Here is a 19343-nt window from a genome sequence, read left to right as displayed (position 1 = left end):
GGATTTGAACTGCCAGCCTTCTGGTTAGCAGTCGAGTGCTTTAGGCACTATGCTACCAGAGCTCCCAGGACAATGAATAAGGAAGACCAAAAAAGAGTTGATGCTTTTGAGTTGTGGTGCTGGTGAAGAATGCTGAAAGTACCAATACTGCTAAAAGAACTAACAGATCTGTCATGGAAGAAGTGCAGCTGGAATGCTCCTTGGAAGTGAGAATGGCCAGACTTTGTCTTACTTACTTTGATCATGTTGTAAGAAGGGACCATTCCCTGGAGAAGAATATCATGCTTGGTAAAATGGAGGGTCAACAAAAAAGGGGAAGGCTCTCAACAAGATGGATTGACACAGTGGCTACAACAATGGGCTCAAGTATAGCAAAGATCATGGGGCTGGAACAGGACCAGGCAGTGTTTTGTTCCGCTGTACACAGGGTCTCTATGAGTCAGAGACAGCTTGACAGCATCTGACAACAAAGCGCGTGCACACACACACACACACACACTCACTCACTCACTCGAGCACACAGCCACTCACACACATCTCTCTTCTCACTTGTGTTATCGATAGTATTACAATTATCTTTTACCCTCCTGATCAAAAAGTACTAGAGACTAGAGAGGAAACCTGAGTTTGTTAATAGCACCATTGGATGGCATACACTGTCCTGTTCTTTTTGTACAGTGCCACAGTGCCACACGCAGGCAGGCACTAACACAATGACGTTGCCATTTAATAATTACCATATGGTCATTTTCAACCTATATGAGAAACTTCCTTCTGAGCTTTTGAAACTGTCAGAAGTCATCTAGAGCCAACTAAAGTGAATGTCTGCCATTTGCTTATTGAGGACTTACTTTCTTCTGTATGCCACAGTCACTCGTGTTCTCCTGCTTGACATGATTGTGCCCACTAGAGAAGAATGTTTGTGGCCTATATTGGGTCACAGCAATCCCTGTTCAGTGGTTCACTCACAAACCAGGTATGATGAAAGCCTTCATGCCTAGTACCCAGTGCTGCTGTGGTCACAAGATAGACTTTTGTATCTTGAAACTCGTTACTCCAAGATTAAGTGACAGTTAACTGAGTGCACCAAAATTCCTGCTAAATAAAATGATAGGTGTAGCATTATTGAATGCGTAAGAAGAAGATAATAGCTAACATTTTTATTTTTATTATGGTCTCATTTTTAAGTCAGCACTAATTTAAGTGCCTATTGCTAGGTGCTATTGAATCAGCTCTGACTCATAGAGACCGTGTGTATAACATAGGTCCTGTACCTGGTCCTATTCCGTCCTCACAATCATTGCCGTACTTGAGCCCGTTGTTGCAGCTACTGTGTTAATCCATCTCATTGAGGATCTTCCCCTTTTTCACTGCCCCTCTGCTTTACCAAGCATGATATCCTTCTCCAGGGACAGGTCCCTCCTGATAACATGACCAAAGTACAAGAGACAAAGTCTGACTACGCTTCCTAAGGAGCATTCTGGGAGCTCTAGTAGCATAGTGCCTAAGGCACTTGACTACTAACCAGAAGGCTGGTGGTTCAAACCCACAGGCCACTCCTCGGAAGGAAGGTTGGGCAATCTACTTCTGTAGTGATACTGCCTCAGAAACCCAAGGAGGGGTCGCTGTGAGTCAGAGCTGACTTGATGGCACGTAACAACAAGGAGCATTCTGGCTGTATTTCTTCCAAGACAGATTTGTTTGTTCTTCTGGCAGTGGTATATTCAGTATTCTTCAACAACACCACGATTCAGATACATCAGTTCTTCTGTAGTCTTCCTTATTCATTGTCTGGTGTTTGCATGCATGTGAGGCTAACCTTACAAGTAGCAGTTAAGCACCTCATCTCATTTAATTGTCACTGCCATTAACATCACTATGGTGTTGCTGAGATAGGAAAAGCTTAGCAAAGTGAAGTAAAGTTACCAGTGCACTTCAGCCAGGAATCCAGCCCATGGGGTTTGACTCCAAGTACTACTCAGGACTGCCACACTGTAGAGCCTAAGTAGTGCCTGCTGTGGTTTTTTTGTTTTTTGTTTTTTTTTTGGATTTATGTAAGCCTTCAACTGGACTTATTTTTTTTGGAAATGCCAGTGAGACATACTCTGTCTTTTTTTAACATTTAGCAAACAAGGAAGGTCAAGAAGGGAGGACACAGCTAAAAATATTCTAAAATAAACTTAAGGTGTAGCATGAAACTGCATAACCAAGAAATGGAATGTTTTGGTTACTGGGTGGTACCCTGTTCTTGGAACTGTACTGTTTTCTATATCTGAGAGTGCTTTTATTTTTTAATTTTTTATCAGCTGCTGAAAATATCATATGCCTGAGGTATATATACTTATGAGCAGTAAATGTGGCATTTTATTCTTTCCCTTTTTAAATTTTACTTTAATAGTTTTTTGTTTGTTTGTTTTGTACCATTTTAGTAACAACTTGGAATTTGAAGGAATTTTGGGGGTTGTTTTTTAATCTAAATTCCCTGTTCACTCAGGACCACTTTACATTGGTTGATTAAAAATCATACGCTGCTTCTAGAAACAGCTTTTCAGTTTTACAAAGCACTGTGTTACCCATTATGTTGCTGAATTTTCATCAGTCCAAAACATAGGTGGTATTATTGTAGTTGTTGTCATTGAGTTGATTACGATTCTTAGTGACCCTATAGGTCAGAGTAGAACTGCCCCATAGAGTTGCCACGGCTATAATTTTTATGGGAGCAGATCACCAGGTTTTTGTGCCACGGAGTGGCTGGTGCATTCAAACCACAGACCTTTCAGTTAGTAGCTGAGTGCTTAATCATATTATCCTCACGTAACAAATAAGGAAACTGAGAGACAGAGGTTGATATGTACATGATTTCAGGTTGGCAGCCACATAACTAGGACTGTGACTTCTAGAAGGCAGGGACCTCCCTTAATCATCATTTTACCTAGTGTATAAAAACAGTGTCTAGCACAGAGGAAACATGCATTAAATGTTGCTGAATTAATTCATTAAATAACAACTCAAATATGGGACTTTTGACATTCAATTACAGACTGTAGAGGCTGGACTATACTTTGCTTTCATTCATTAAAAACCAGCTTATAGATTATGCAAGAACATTGGTTCAACTTCTCATTTTAATAGTTACTGAGGCCAACAAAGTGTCTATAGCCTTGTACTGGATGTTTCTGATACTGGATGGAAACTCCTTAAGGGTAGGACCTTGCTAGGGAAGTAACTATTCATTATAGATTGAATTTATATCCCTCAGAATATGTGTTGTAAATTCTAACCCCCGTACCTATAGTTAAGCAGCTCTGGTGATGCAGTACCTAAGGCATTTGACTGCTAACCAGGAGGTTAGCTGTTCAAACGCATTAGCTGCTCCATGGAAAGAAGATGGGGCAATCTACTTCTACGAAGATTTATCACCTCTAAAACCCAATGAGGGTCACTATGAGTCAGAATCAATTCGATAGCAGTGAATACCTGTGGTAATAACCCCATTTGGGAATGGATTTTCTTTGTCATATTAATGAGGTAGTATTAATGTTGAGTGTGTCTTAAATCAGTCTCTTTTGAGATATAAAAAAACAGAGTAAAGAAACAGAGATGGGGGAAGATAGATGCCAGGCCACACAAAGATCACCAAGGGACTGAAGAGCAGAGCTGAAAAGAGACAGAGGCCTTCCTCCAGAGCCGACAGAAAAGCCTTCCCCTGGAGTGGACACCCTGAACTCATATTTCTAGCCTCTTAAACTGTGACAGAATAGATTGCTGTTTGTTAAAGCCACCCACTTGGGGTATTTATGTTAAGCAGCATTAGAGAATCAAGACACTATCACTCCAAACAGAAGATTGCACAAAGAGGCATTTAATAAATGTTCTCTGATAAAGATGACTTGAAAATTTTTTTGAAAGGATTTTAAAAACAAGTAAAGAAAACTTGAGAGGAGTGCTGCTGAGAAGATGCTTTCAAAAAAGGACTGAAAACAAAGGTGGCTTTTTCCTCTCGTCCTCCACTGGATTGCATATTGAGGATAGCTTTGTAGTCCAAGAGCTGTGGTTCCTCTCTTGGGCCAGTGGCAAACATCTCAAAATATCAGAGGTGGAGACCAACAAAATAGGATTTTTAAATAACTTAATAAAACACCTTTGAAAGCAGCAACCACTAGCAGATTATGGGTCTTTACCACAAGAACCACCAATAATGGTTTCTAGAGCAGTGAAGGGTAAAAAATGTTAATACCCATACTTTAAGGGAGTATGTATCTATTCATTTGAAATTTCCTGTTCTAAACACAAGGTTGCTCTTTAAGTAAAAATACATGTTTTTATCTAAATCAGAACATTGTATTCTTTGAAATTTGTTAATTTCTTCATAGCAGATGCTTGTTGCCATTCATTTACAGAATTATGGGTAATTTAAAAATTTTATATGGTCTGGGACTATACAGTTAAGTTTCAATATTCAGAACCTAGCAAAGAAAAATTCTTACATAAGCAGCACATTGTACTTTAACCAGCTTGAAGTTAATCAAGCTCATATACACATCTTTTCAAAAGTATACTTTTTAGGTGTGTCTTAGAACATACTCATCTCAATTTCCTATACTCTCAGCATCTACAGTGCTATATGATGAGAAGTGATGACTTTATAGAGTTTCTCAAAATGTGGACTTTGAGCCACTTGCATTTTTTAAAATGTGGGTAACAATCTATGGTAATAGGACTAAGAATCTCCATTTAAAACAAGTGAACTTCTTTGCATGTTGAAGTTTGAGAATTACTAATGTAGACTGAGAAACTCTGAATTGTCATCTGAATCATCAGAGGACAATAAAAGTATGCTTGGTGTACTCCATTTATGGATTAAATACAGAAAATGGATTACTCCACCTCTTAAGAATGAAAACTAGTAGCTTTTCTGTTTAACCAGTTCAATAAGTAAATTAATAGTTCAGTCTCTAAGCATTCCAGTTAATTGAGATTTATAATTTATAAAAATATAAGAGATTGAGTAACTGAAAAATAAATTAGTGATAAACCAGCAGAAAGCCATGGTAAGAAAGGTTTCTCTGAGAGTTCTCAGAATAGCATGAAAAGGAGAAGTTATCTGTGATAATATTTGCTGTTCTCCCTTTGAAACCTTATAAAGTTTCCCTGCTTCTAAGGTGAAGTGAAGAAAGAAGTACTTGTCAAAATGCTGCAACACTGTTACATCATTCATTAACTTTCCTTCATTATCAAAAGAAAATGATGTTTGCTCCTTTCCTTGCCAGGAGCTAAGTGCTATTGAGTATCTCATTCCTTAAATCTTGGCATTTGGTGACCCAGGTAGGTATCTTACAGTCTGTGCAGATGAAGAATGTCAACAGAGTATGTCTCATAGTTCCGTGTCTCTTCCCTGAGCATTTTGGATTTGACTCAAGTGTCCCCCTCTCTCCAGGGCAGAGATGTAACATTGACATTGATGAATGTGCCTCCAATCCCTGTCGGAAAGGTGCCACATGTATCAACGATGTGAACAGTTTTCGCTGTATATGCCCCGAGGGACCCCATCACCCCAGCTGCTATTCTCAGGTGAATGAGTGCCTGAGCAATCCCTGCGTCCACGGAAACTGCACTGGCGGCCTCAGCGGGTGAGTAACTGCCATGTGTTAGTGGTTTCTTACTGACCTTTGTCAAGCCAGTTGATTTTTATTACTGGAAATAACCTGTAGAAATCAGTCAGAAACTTGAGCTGTGGCTTGGCCAAAGATTTTGGTAGTCTGTATCAAGGCCTTCAAAATCACAACTTCACCCATGGAAGTTGGCCGTCTACTTGCTGCAACTAAGAACCTATGTAGAAAATAAGGGGGAATGTCTTCCTTACCCAGGTAGGCAGTGAAGACTTCCTGGGAGGAGTTCAGGGTTATTTTACGATCTTTGACAATTGTGTTTTTCATACTTATTACAGGATTAAGTTGTGAGGAATCGTAGTCTCTTATTCTTTCCATCTGCTTAAAAATAGCTCAATTCAGTTCTAGTGCAGTACCAGTATGTGCTGCTGAAGTGTTGTTGTTATGTGCCGTTGAGTTGGACCCGACTCATAGGAGCCCCTCCTTCAGTTTCCGAGGCAGTATCACTTCAGAAATAGATTGCCCCATCTTCCTTCCGAGGAGTGACTGGTGGGTTTGAACCACCAGCCCTGTGGTTAGCAGTCAAGTGCCTTAGGCACTACGCTACCAGAGCTCCTTGCTGCTGAAGTAAGCATAAGTAAATAAATTGAAGTAAATAAGCAGTGTCAGCTTATTTTAGACATATCCCTGATAAAATATTTGTAGATTGCCCCTCAAAAGCTCTATTTCATCAATCATGACAAGGCTGGGGCAACTACAGAACAGACCATCAACTGTTCATACGCAAATTCAGGGTGAAGGTGAAGAAAATTAAAATAAGTCTACAAGAGCCAAAGTAGAGGCCATCTCAAGAATAATTTGATGCATTAAATACTAATGACCAAAGACCAGATGAGTTGTAGGATGACATTGAGGACGTCATACGTGAAGAAAGCAAAATGCTGTTAAAAAATACAGGAAAGAAAGAAAATACCAAAATGAATGTCAGAAGAGACTCTGAAACTTGCTCTTGAAAGTACTGTAGCTACAGTGGATGGAAGAAATGATTAACTAAGCTGAACAGAAGTTTTCAAAGGGCAGCTCAAGAAGACAGAGTAAAGTATTATAATAAAATGTACAAAGACTTGGATTTAGAAAACCAAAAGGGAAGAATATTCTCGTCATTTCTCAAGCTGAAATAATTGAAGAAAAAGTTCAAGGTCCAAATTGCAATATTGAAGGATTCTATGGGCAAAATATTGATTGATGTAGGAAGCATTAAAGGAAGATGGAAGGAATACACAGTGTCACTGTCCCAAAAAGAACTGGTGGATGTTCAACAATTTCAGGAGGTTGCCTCTGATCAAAAACCAATGCTATTGAACAAAGAAGTCCAAACTGCACTGAAGGCACTGGTGAAAAACAAGGTGCCAGAAATTGATGGAATACCCACTAATATGTTTCAATAGATGGGTGCAATGCTGGAAGCTCTCACTTGTCTGTAATGCCAAGAAAGTTGGAAGACAGCTACCTGGCCAGCTGACATATCTCTGCACATTCTAAAGAAAGGTGTTGCAAAAGAAAGCAGAAATTATAAAACAATATTAAAATCACATGCACGTAAAATTTTTCTGAAGATAATTCAGAAACAGTTGTAGCAGTACATCTGCAAGGAACTAACAAAATTCATGCCAGATTCAAAAGAGGACATAGAACAAGGGATATCGGTGCTAATGTCAAATGGATCTTGACTGAAAGCAGAGAATACCAGAAAGTTGTCTACCAGTGTTTTATTGCCTATGCAAAGGTCATGAGAAATTTTGGACAACATTAGGAAGAATGAGAATTCCAGAACACTTAATTGTGCTCGTGGAACCAAGAGGCAGCCATTGGAACAGAACAAGGGGATACTGCATGGTTTAAAATCAGGAAAGATGTGTGCCAAGACTGTGTCCTTTTACCATGCTTATTCAATTTGTATGCTGAGTAAATAATCCAAGAAACTAGACTATGTGAAGAAGAACACAGCATTAGGATTGGAAGAAGACTCATTAACAGCCTATAGTATGCGGATGACATAACCTTTCTTGCTGAAAGTAAAGAGGACTTGAAGCACTTACTGATGAAGATCAAAGAGTACAGCCTTCAGTATGGATTACATGTAAACATAAAGCAAAAATCCTCACAGCTGAACCAATAAGCAGCATCATGATAAACAGAGAAAAGATTGAAGTTGTCAAGGATTTCATTTTACTTGGATCCACGACCAACACCCATAGAAGAAGCAGTCAAGAAATCAAATGTATTGCATTCGGCAAATCTGGCAAAAGACATCTTTAAAGTGTTCAAAAGCAAAGATGTCACTGAGAATTAAGGTGTGTCTGTCCCAAACCATGGTATTTTTAATCACCTCATATGCATGCAAAAGCTGGACAATGACAACCTAAGTGCCCATCAACAGAAGAATGGATAACCAAACTATGGTACATACACACAATGGAATACTGTGCAACACTAAAGAATAATGTAGAATCTGTGAAACACCACATAACATGGATAAGCTTGGAGGACATTATGCTGAGTGAAATAAGTCAATCACAGAAGGACACTATTATGAAAAGTCAAGGGAAGGTTTATATATGGACAGAAGCTTTCTTTGTTGATTACTAGGGATGGGAGGGGAAGGGCGGGAACACTGCTAGATAGGTAGAGACAAGTACTGATTTGGGTGAAGGGAAGGGCAGTATACCAAAAGTGAGTGATCAACATAGTGACATTGAGAAAGAGGAAGACATAAAGAGGTACAGACAACAAAGATGAACCCAGTACATGTATAGTACTGTGTTGTCAGTGATGGCAAGCATTGACCTATGGGTGGGTAGATGGGTGGACAGGCTGAATGATCAAGTTTGTCTGGGCAGTGGGGAGTATGCCAATGACCATGTATAGGGTTGGCAGGCATTATTTCTACAAGCATATTTGTATGTGCTGTAAGAATGCCCAGGTGTATAGGAGAGCTGACAAGGGACAAGGTTGTGGTGGCTTCTTGGCCACAGCCAGCTACACTGAGGGAGCAGGTAATTGGACCTGTGGGCTCAGGACCATGGTCACAGGGGACAAGCTCAATTGGCATAACATATAACATAAAAACATTGTTCTAGATCCTACTTTGGTGAGTAGGGATTGGGGTCTTAAAAGCTTACAAGTGGCCAACTAGATGCATTAATGGGTCTCTCCTCATCCAGAGCAAAGAAAAAAATCAAAGAAATATGTAAACAATTAGTCTAAGAAACTAGTAGACCAGGTGATCCTCAGTCTAGATGACCATGAGACCAGAACTAGATAGATGGTGCCCAGCTATCAATGCCAACCATTTGGAGGGGGATTGGTACAGGAGATCCTGGATAGAGTAAGAAAACAATGCAGAACAAAACTCAAAATCATTTTTTTAAAAAAAAAAAGTTCTGCTGGTCTGATAAAGCCTGGTGAGACCCTTGAAACTGTGTTCCCTAGTTACCCTTCAGGTCTGGAACTGAACTCACTCTTGTGGCTTCCTGTCAAACAGTAGACAGGCATATGGGGTGAACATTTACATCAGGTAGATACATTCCTTGGAGTGATCAGTCATGGGAGAACAGAAGTGCATTGTTTGCACAAGGGGACAGGAGTACATGGGAGGGAAGGACACAGGGAAGAAGTAGGAAGAGAGCTGTTACATTGTGGGGAATTGCAGTCAGTGTCATGATACAAAATCTGTATCAACTGCTATGTAAAAAATGATTTTGCTCTGTAAATTTTCACCCAAATCACAACTTAAAAAAAAAAAAAAAAAGCTGGGCAATGAATAAGGAGCCTGAGTAAGAATTGATGCATTTGAGTTAGGGTGTTGGTGGAGAATATTGAATGTACCGTGAACTGCCAGAAGAATGAACCAATTTGTCTTGGAAGAAGTACAGCCAGAATGCTCCTGAAGTGAGGATGGCAAGACTTTGTCTTAGATACTTTGAACATGTTATTAGGAGGGAGCAAGTTAGGATGTCCTAGGGAAAGGCATCATGTGTGGTAAAGTAGAGGGTCAGTGAACAAGAAGGCCCTCAGTGAGACAGAATGACACAGTGGCTACAACAGTGGGCTTATATATAGCAACAGTTGTGAGGATGGCGCAGGACCGGGGTGTTTTTCGTTCTGTTATACGTAGGGTTGCTATGAGTTGGAACCAACTCGACAGCACCCAACAGCAGCAATAGCACTGTGTGATACTTTGGCAGTTAAGTGTCTTGAATCACAGGTTATGACCTTAGGTTCTGTAACGTAGTCTTACATTCTTGCTCTGCTTGCCACAGAACTCAGCTCTGGGCACTGCCATTTGCTGAACTTCCAGCAGGTTTAAGAATAAAGAGTATATTTAGAGATAAACAGAAAATAGATTTGTTTCCAAAGTTAATTAACTCAGTATTCTTCTATCAGAGTGTGGCTGATTTCTAAAGCATCCCAAACCATCTACCTTATTCTTAAAAATCTCTAGACAGGTAGGCTATCATCTTGTGTTAGCATATACTAAGTGCAGATGATGTTCAAATTGAAAATGATAAACACATATTTCAAATACCTTCATTTGTGTTCTTTTTGCTGCTCAGTACCCCAGTGCTTCCTGAACCAGGATTTTAGGTCAGGACAAAGCATGATTCGGAAGGCAGACATCTCAGGAGCTCCTTAGAGTAGCTTAGAGTTCCTGGTACTGACATCTTTCCTTGATGTCTATTTTATACTAGAAACAAATGATTCTAAGGTTTACTTTTACTTTAATTTTATATGTAAGTAAAGGAGCCATACAAGTTTATCTGTGTTCTTTCCTTCAGATATAAAACAAAAAAACCAACACATTGCTGTCAAGGCCATTCCAACTCATAGCAACCCTATAGGACAGAGTAGAGCTGTCCATTGGGTTTCCAAGGCTGTAAATCTTTATGAAAGCAGACTGCCTCATCTTTCTTCTGTAGAGTGGCTAATGGGTTTGAACTGCCAGACTTTTGGTTAGCAGCCAAATGCTGTAATGACTATACTACCAGAGCCATTCTTTGTATATGAAAGCTGATTATAATTCATTAATTTCTCTAGTGTTTGGTGAGTCAAGGAAGTACCAGGTGGTTGTTTAACTGAGTATACTAGATGGACCCACATAATTCACATCATGTGCAATGATGATCCAAGTAGAGGTGCATAGAAGAATAGAAATAAGATTACTTACCCATGGGCTCCTCTGTCCTCTCAGTTCTTCACCAAGTCCTATATTTTTCTCTGTGACTCAACCGGTACAGTCATACCTCCAACAGTAAATAATTCTATCTTCTTTCAGATACAAGTGCCTCTGTGACGCAGGTTGGGTTGGCATCAACTGTGAAGTGGACAAAAACGAGTGCCTTTCTAACCCATGCCAGAATGGAGGAACTTGCGACAATCTGGTGAATGGTTATAGGTGTACTTGCAAGAAGGGCTTTAAAGGTAAAAGCAAAAGTGCATGTTCCTACCTCCCTTCTTTGCCTTCCTGTTGGCTGTTTTTTTTTTGTTGTTGTTGTTGTTTCCTTTTGCCTATTCATTCATAGAGCAAACATCAGTAGATATGAGTTCTACCTTCAGTCTAGCAGAGAGGTGAGCTGTTGAAACAGCACTATTTAAGATGGATAGCTAAGATTCAATTTAGAGAGTTTTGGTCAAGTATTCTAATCCTAAGCTTCTTGGAAAGTGTGTTCTATGAAAATTCAAAAGAGAAATAAGGAACTATGATAAATATGTTGTACTCACTAACATTGTATAGCAATAATAACATGGAAGAATCCATGTGTTCAGAGCCCTTTCACCAAACTTTCTTACATACTGAGATAGTCTTAGATACATAGTCACGTGTAGTCTTCTAGAAAAACATGTAGAGAGAATTATGTAAAATCATTTTTTGAGTTGTCACTATTGTGTTTCTATCATTAATTTTCTTTTGGAAACTCAGGAGAAAGAAATTTATAGGTAAATAATTTATTTTTGTATTCATGTGTTCACTTATTTATTTCCCCACTCACAATTTCTATGCCAGGCAACTGTGATACATCAGTATATTTCAGAGCTACTTAATTTGATGACTTGAAAATTTTTTGACCCCATACTTCAGTCATTAATTTTCTGCTGTTACTACATTATATTTGCGTAGAAACTTACAGGTTTAAAAGAGCTCTTTATCTCATTTATACTTACATGAGCAAAGTAAGAATCTAAATGCCCCACCTAAAGTCCCCCAGCTGTTGGGCAGCAGAGAACAAGTTGACCACAGGCCTCCTAGGCTTCATTTTCTCTAGAGAAAATACTGTACTTCTGTGTTGTAAGGCTCTATGCTGGCCCTGTTGAAGATGTAAAGACGTCTAGTATTTGTGTACTGCTCTATCCCCACCAATCCTTCTGTACTTCTCTCCTTTTTGTTGTGGGAGTAGATTTCTTGCCTTGGATCTGTAAAAAAAAAAAAAAAAACAGTTTTGTGATTTCAGGAAGTACCATATAAGTAATAGAAACTTGCATATAAAGGTGTGGGCATAAATCAGAGGCTTTGATTAATATATTTGGAAAAGTCATTCCTTGTCCTGACCAGATACTTTGTATATGTGCCCATTGCTGTGCAGTTGATCCCAACTCACGGCAACCCTATGTATGCTCCATAGAGTTTTGATGGCTGTGATTTTTCAGAAGCAGATTGCCAGGCACCACTGGGTAGGTTCAAACTAGTAATCTTTTGGTTAGTAGCTGAGCACTTAAAACCATTTGTGCCACCCAGGGACTCCATCATACTTTGCATTGAAAGGGGCTTATTTTTGGACCAAGCAGTAGGCTTTTTCCCTTTTATAAACTTTTCTGTCCTTTTTTGAGAAAGCAGTTGTATTTGCAGGTGCATAAGACTTTCAGGCCTGTGAATATACTGTCAGCCTTTTGACTGATGGACCCCTGTCATTTACTGACTGACTGTGGGTCATGGACTTGTCACTGAAAGAATACTTAGGTGTCCTAGTAGCCGGAAGAAATTAATGCACTATCTGAAGTGTTTCATTTTTACCATCAAGAGCATTGGTTAATCATCGAAATAATGAAGACACTAACAGAAAGTTTCACTCTGTTTTTGTTTTTCCCCTTTTCTATCTGCAGGCCATAACTGTCAGGTGAATATTGATGAGTGTGCTTCAAATCCATGTCTGAACGAAGGAACCTGCTCTGATGACATAAGTGGCTACACTTGCCACTGTGTGCTCCCATACACAGGTGGGTCCTGCAGGTGCCAAGCAGGGACCAAGCAGATGCTTGTCTCTTCAGTCAGAGTATCTGAGTCTTACTATTGCATGTCAGTGAGGCGATGATAAGCTTCCAAGGACTCACTCCCTGGTTGCCCTTCTTGACCTCACTGACTAGATCTTGAGCTTTGAGAAAACATTGCAACCTCCTATGATGCAAGCGGTGGCATAACCCACTTGTCTTCTTTGTACTTGAGGATTTAAAATGGTTTTAAATTTTTAACATGATACATAGCTGATGGTTTAATCTATCATTTGAATGTATCCATGACCTACACTCTTAATCTTATTAGTTCCTTAGTTTCAGTAGTAAAACAACTACCATATATTGATAATTTACTAGGTGCCAGACACTTTACATACATTGGATTATTCAGTCTAGTGCTCACATCAGTCAACATTTTATACATGAGGAAACTGAGGCAAAGAGTGATTACTTGCTTAATGTCACATAGGTAAGTAGTAAATCTAGGATTTGCCCCTAAGTGTCTCTTTTAACTTCTATTCTGTACTTCATATTCAGTACCGTAACCAGAGAGGTATTGCCCCTTGGATTACTTTTACACACACACAAGACAGAGTTGTGACTTCATTTCACATCAAGTGTTCTTTGTTTCAGGTGCTATTTTTAGAGTGTGCATGAGACATTTCTTTGTTTTTCCTTGCTTTATTGCCATTTTATGATTGGTTGTAATTCTATGGCTTGTTTTCCTCTTTGTCTTCCATTTTCTTCATCCATCAGGAACAAAACAGAAACATATATGTGGCTTTCCCATGTTTCACTAGAGCATAGCATGTAGTAAGCAGCAGCATGGCTGTTATTACTTGCCTGGAGTCTTAAGCATAGCAGTGCAGTAGCTGGTAATACTGACTGTAAACTGTTTAGAGTAGCAGAATGAACAACAGCATTACTCTGTTACCTGAACGGCTTGGATGCAACATTCAACTTTTGCTACCTTTCACCTTTGCCCCTCTTCAGAAGAAATGTTGATGTAGGGAAACTGCATTTAGCCGGCATGGTACATAAAGTCTCACAGATATAGGCAGTCCCTACCTATCCCCAGGCTGTTGTTGTGTGCCACTGAGTCAATTCCAACTCTTAGTAACCTGATGAGACAGAGTAGAACTACCTCAGAGGGTTTCCTAGGCTGTGATCATTATGGAAGAAGATCACCAGGTCTTTGTCCCATGGAGCCACTGGGTGGATTCGAACTGACAACCTTTTGGTTAGCAGCTGAGTGATTAACTAACCACTGTGCCAGCAGGGCTCCTTTCACCCCAAAGCAAGATAGTATAAATAGTACCATCCCATAGTCACAATGCTGATCACAATTGTTGGTAGTGAGATTATCTCATTTACAACAATAAAGATTAGGAATTGGTGGTTATGGAGAGGTATAAGCAGGTATCATCGTGCTCATTTACATCATAAAGCTTACCTGAATGTGGCTTAGGTATATTTTTTTTTTCAATCACACTATTCCTATACTGTAAGCACATTTGAGTATATGCAGGCTGTTGTCTTTAGAGAAGGATCCCAACTGAAATAATGTACTGTGTGTGAACTTTGAGCAATTCTACCTGACTGAAAGTCCCGGCAGGTTGAAATTTCAGTGCTGAGTGTGGCTTAGGGTTCCAAGCTGCACTGAGTTTGCCCAGCATGCAGAGAGCTAAGCAATGTTGCTTTTCCTTTGTAAGCACTTTTTTTGACCAAACACATGCAAAACTGGTTGGAGAGTTTAGTGAAAAATTATGGTCACTTATTTTTTCTTTCTGAATATAAAATTTTAGATTGATATTTAAAATTGAATTAGTTGTGACTTGACCTTAAAAGCAACTGCTCCCTTTTAATAAAATCATACTTCCTGTGAATTTTTCTTTTTTTTTTTTTTTTCTTTTTTTTGCTACAGGCTTATCTTTAGCATACTGAATTTCCTTTTTTTTTAAATGAAGTTCATGGCTTTTGGTTACTTTGGATGCATGAAACCACAGTAACTCTGATAATAACATAATTTTGATATTAATAAAAGATAAGAACCATGTCTACTAGGAGCAAATTTTTGTATGTACATTTGTTTCTTGAGGCAGTTTATTTGAAAAGTTTATTTTATTAGCCGTGCTGAGGTGAATTTGAATATTTTAAAAAGTGGGGGCGGAGATAAGTCAATCTTAAGTGGCTGGCCTTTACTAGCTGATTTATAGTTTCCAAAATGTTTCACATTCACTAGCATTTCATTATCATAACCACTGTGGAAGGAAATGGTTGTCCCATTTTACAGGTGGGACACTCAGGTTCACAGGTGCCTAGAAGCTTGTCCAGTTATGTTAGGTGGCTAGTAATTGTTGGCATCTGGACTTCAGCTCAGGTCTTCTGAGCCAAAATCCCCTACTTTTTCTACTCCTCTAAGCTGCACAGAAAAAGAAAAGATCCAATTCATCAGAAAGTCAAAAACCAGTTCTAACTTTTTAAGGTAGTATTTTTAATATAGATTAAAAAACTCCATTTCAAGAAGTGACATTTTTGTTCATAATTGTGAAACTGTAAATGTTACATTGGAGGACAGGTTAACATGAAGTTTTTAAAAAGACCTTTAAATGTACTAATCTTGGCTCTAACTATCACTTTTAGAAAATTTTCTTAAGGCAATCATCAACAATGAGTGCAAAGTTTTTCAACATTTTTTGTTTTTAGCATGGTTTATATTATAATGCTCAAATTTGGAAAGAAACAAAAGGTATTAAAGTGAGGAATGAGTTGAACAAAAATTAATTTTAAAAAATAGTTTGATGATAGATCACTCAGCATTCACAAGGTTGTTTGTACGTGGGTTTCAAACTGCTAGCTTTTGTTAGTAGCAGATCCCTTTTTTCAAACAGAATCTCACTAGAAATGTAATAAATAAAACAGATAATAGCTGAGTTTCTTTGGTTAAAGTAAGGGCTACACCAAGATTTGGCTTCCCATTGCCTCAGTTGTACCACTGTAGAAGCCTAAGGCTCTTGGGTCACAGATAGGAAACCACCATCAGGTGAAGAGAATGTGTGGACTCTGGAGTCAAAGAAACCTGGAAAAAAAAAAAAAGCATCTATCAAATTTGAATTTTATGGTTATGATAATAAAATGATCAAACCTCAAAAAAAAAAAACCACCTGGATTTGAATCCAAGCTGTGATGTTAGTTAGCTGTATGACCTTGGGCATATTGATTTACTTCTTTAAAATGGGATACATGATATCTCCCTCAAAAAGTTATTGCCACCAAAGGAACTTCATAACGTTTCTAACACATAGAAGTATGGTTAGTAAGTGTTTAATGAATAAATGTTACTTCTTCCTTGCTTGTATGAAAACGGGTTCTGTGGCTGAGCTTTTGAGTGGCCTAATCCTAAGTGTGGAGGTATAGAAACCTGACTGATGCAGGTGTCCAAATCCTTGGACACTAATAATAACAGTGAAGATGATTGCCTAACAGCTACTGAGTACTCATTCTACTTGCCAGATTCAATGCCAAGGATAAAGACTTTGTATGAATTTTTTTTTTTTTTTTCATTTAACCCTCAAAAAGCCTCTGTGAGTTGTGTTCTATTTTAATTCCTATTTTACTTAGGAAGATGCTTCAGAGCGGATAAATAAATTCTCTGAGGTCACGTAGTTAGTAATGTCAGAGCCAAGACTCAAATTATTAGAGAATGCTCAGATTGGAAAGCTTCTTAAACACTTTGTTATGGTGGTGGTTAGTTGCCATTGAGTCGACTCCAATTTGTGGTGACCTTATGTATGACAGAATGAAACATGACCCAGTCTTGGGCCATCTTCATGATTGTTGGTATGTTTGAGTCCATTGTTTTGGCTGTTGTATCAATTCATCTCATTGAGAATCTTCATTTTTCCTTACCTTCTGCTTTTATCATACAAGATGTTCTTTTCTAACGATTGGCCTTTCCTGATGCTGTATCCAAAGTAAGTGAGCCGATGTCTTGCTGTTCTCACCTCTGAGGAACATTCTAGCTGTGTTTCTTCTGAGACTCATTTTTTATTCTTTTGACATTCCATGGTATATTCAATATTCTTTGCCAGTGCCACAATTCAAATGCATCAGTTCTTCAGTCCTCCTTTTTTCACTACCCAACTTTTTATGCATATCAGAAATTGAAAAGACCATGGATTGGGTTAGATGAGCCTTAATCATCAAAGTTTTTTAAAACTGTAGAGATCTTTTGCCACAGCTTTGCCCGTTACAATACATAAAAAAGAAGGCCTCCGTGAGGCAGCTGCCTCTTCTCAGTGCTGATTTTGCTCATACAAATCATGTATCTGGTATCTCTAATATTAGTATTTTAAATTGCTTTTTATCTTTCAGTCTAGTGTCTTTAGGAAATTGTTTGGTTTCCTTACTGCTTCTTCCATGACAACATCCTTTGGAATATAATTTGGGGAAATACCTGCTGCTTTGGCAAGTTCTCTATCATAAATTCTGTCATTTTCTTTACAGGCAAAAATTGTCAGACTGTATTGGCTCCCTGTTCCCCAAACCCTTGTGAGAATGCTGCTGTTTGCAAAGAGGCACCAAATTTTGAGAGTTACACCTGTCTGTGTACTCCTGGCTGGAAAGGTAACAACATGAGGGTGGAGAAGCCAGGGAAAATGCCTTCTGAACTTTAAACAAAGTGGCCAGGTTCTCAGATGGCATGGAAGGCCCTGGTCTTCTGAGGCCCGCCCATTGTCTTCAACAACAAATTTTGTACAGAAGCTGCCTACACAAAAATTCCATTATGCATGTCTTTGGAGCCCCCTAGTGGCTAGAAGACTACAACTCTCAGAGTCTCAAACCAGGGTGTGTTACAGGGAATTGGGGTACCTTGGAAGCAATTTTCCCAGAAAGAATACTTTTCATGGGACTTCCAAACCCAGAGACCAACTGGGATGTCCCTGAAGTAGCCCTGTCCACCCGAGCTGAAGCTTAGGCCACCCATAGATGTCTGTGAGAATTAACTTCGACTGGGCCATTCATTGCCCCTGTATTTCTAGGTCAGCGGTGTATGATAGACGTTGATGAATGTGTCTCCAGGCCCTGCATGAACCATGGTGTCTGTCATAACACTCCAGGCAGCTACATGTGTGAGTGCCCTCCAGGCTTCAGTGGTATGGACTGTGAGGAGGACATCGATGACTGCCTTGCCAGTGAGTAATGACAGCCAGCTCCTGAGCCCCATCAGGGAGAGGAAGGCACATAGGGAACAGATGAGATAACTTTAGTGAGGCAACTGCCTCTTATCAATGCTAAATTGTCCATGCAAATCATTTATCTAGTGTCTTTAATATTAGTACTTTGTAAAATTTTTTCGATTCAAGCTAGTGTCTTTAGACGTTAAGACAGTGGAATCTCTTTTAAGCATTTGTACGTTGATGAGGTGGATGGAGACAGTGCTATGATAGGGTTATTGGTTTTTTTTTCCTAATCAGATTTCTTTTCTTTTTAAAGAAATTAATGAAAGTACTGTTTAATTCCATTTACAAAATATGAATATATATTATTCAAACTATTTTTCACATCTTTATTTTTGAAGCAGTTTATACTTGGAAACTCCTAATCAGATTTCTTGAAGTATAATTAACATACAATAGACTATACTCATATAAAGTATATAATTTGAAAAGTTTTGATATATAACATCTGTGAAGCCATCACTTAAGATAATGTACATATCTCTCCCTTTAAAAGTATTCTCATCCCTTTTGTAATTTGACCATTACTCCCACCTCCCTGTCTCCAGAAGGTCAAGGATCTACCCTTCAGTCACCATAGATTAGCTTGTGTTTTTTATGATTTTATGTAAATAGAATCATACAATACGTGCTCTTTGTTGTTGTCCTTTCTTCTTTCAACCAGCACATGATTTAGCTTTGTCTGTGTTGTTGTATATGTATCATGAGCACATTCCATTTTATTACTGAATATCGTTCTTTTATATATTTATCCTACAATTCATTGGTTAATGAACATTTGGGTTTTTTTCCAGTTTGGGATGTTATAAATATAACTGCTTAGAATGAGTCTTTGTGTGGACATAGGATTTTATTTCTCTTGAGTAAATACCTAGGAGTGGAATGACTAAGTCATGTGGTAGATATGTATTTAAATTTTTAACAAATTGCCAAAATATTTTCCAAGGGTTGTACCATTTTCATTTTCATTAGCACTGTATATAGAAGGCAGTGGTAATTCAGTTGTAGAATTCACACCTTCCATATGGGAGACCTGTGTGCAATTCCCGGCTAACACACCTCAAGTGCACCCACCACCTGTCTGTCAGTGGAGGATTGCGTATTGCTATGATGCTGAACAGCTTTCAGATTAAGACATGCTAGGAAGAAGTGCCTTGAGATTCACTTTTGAAAAATCAGCCACTGAAAACCCTGTGGATCACAAGGG

General features: G+C 38.8%; 1 protein-coding gene across 1 annotated transcript in view; it reads left to right on the top strand.

Annotated features, from left to right (window-relative positions):
• Nucleotides 1–19343, top strand: part of NOTCH2 (notch receptor 2) — a 251073-nt gene that overhangs the window by 200432 nt on the left and 31298 nt on the right. The window contains 5 exon segments of the mRNA XM_042782172.1: nucleotides 5438–5630; nucleotides 10945–11090; nucleotides 12768–12881; nucleotides 17403–17522; nucleotides 17939–18091. Of these exon segments, the coding sequence (XP_042638106.1) occupies nucleotides 5438–5630; nucleotides 10945–11090; nucleotides 12768–12881; nucleotides 17403–17522; nucleotides 17939–18091 (726 nt within the window).

Source organism: Orycteropus afer, unplaced genomic scaffold (assembly GCF_000298275.1).
Source record: "Orycteropus afer afer isolate SDZICR_OR568_19922 unplaced genomic scaffold, OryAfe1.0 scaffold00010, whole genome shotgun sequence".
Lineage (NCBI taxonomy): Eukaryota > Metazoa > Chordata > Mammalia > Tubulidentata > Orycteropodidae > Orycteropus > Orycteropus afer.
Note: the sequence above shows the minus strand (reverse complement) of the source record. Positions and strands in the feature narration are given on the sequence as shown.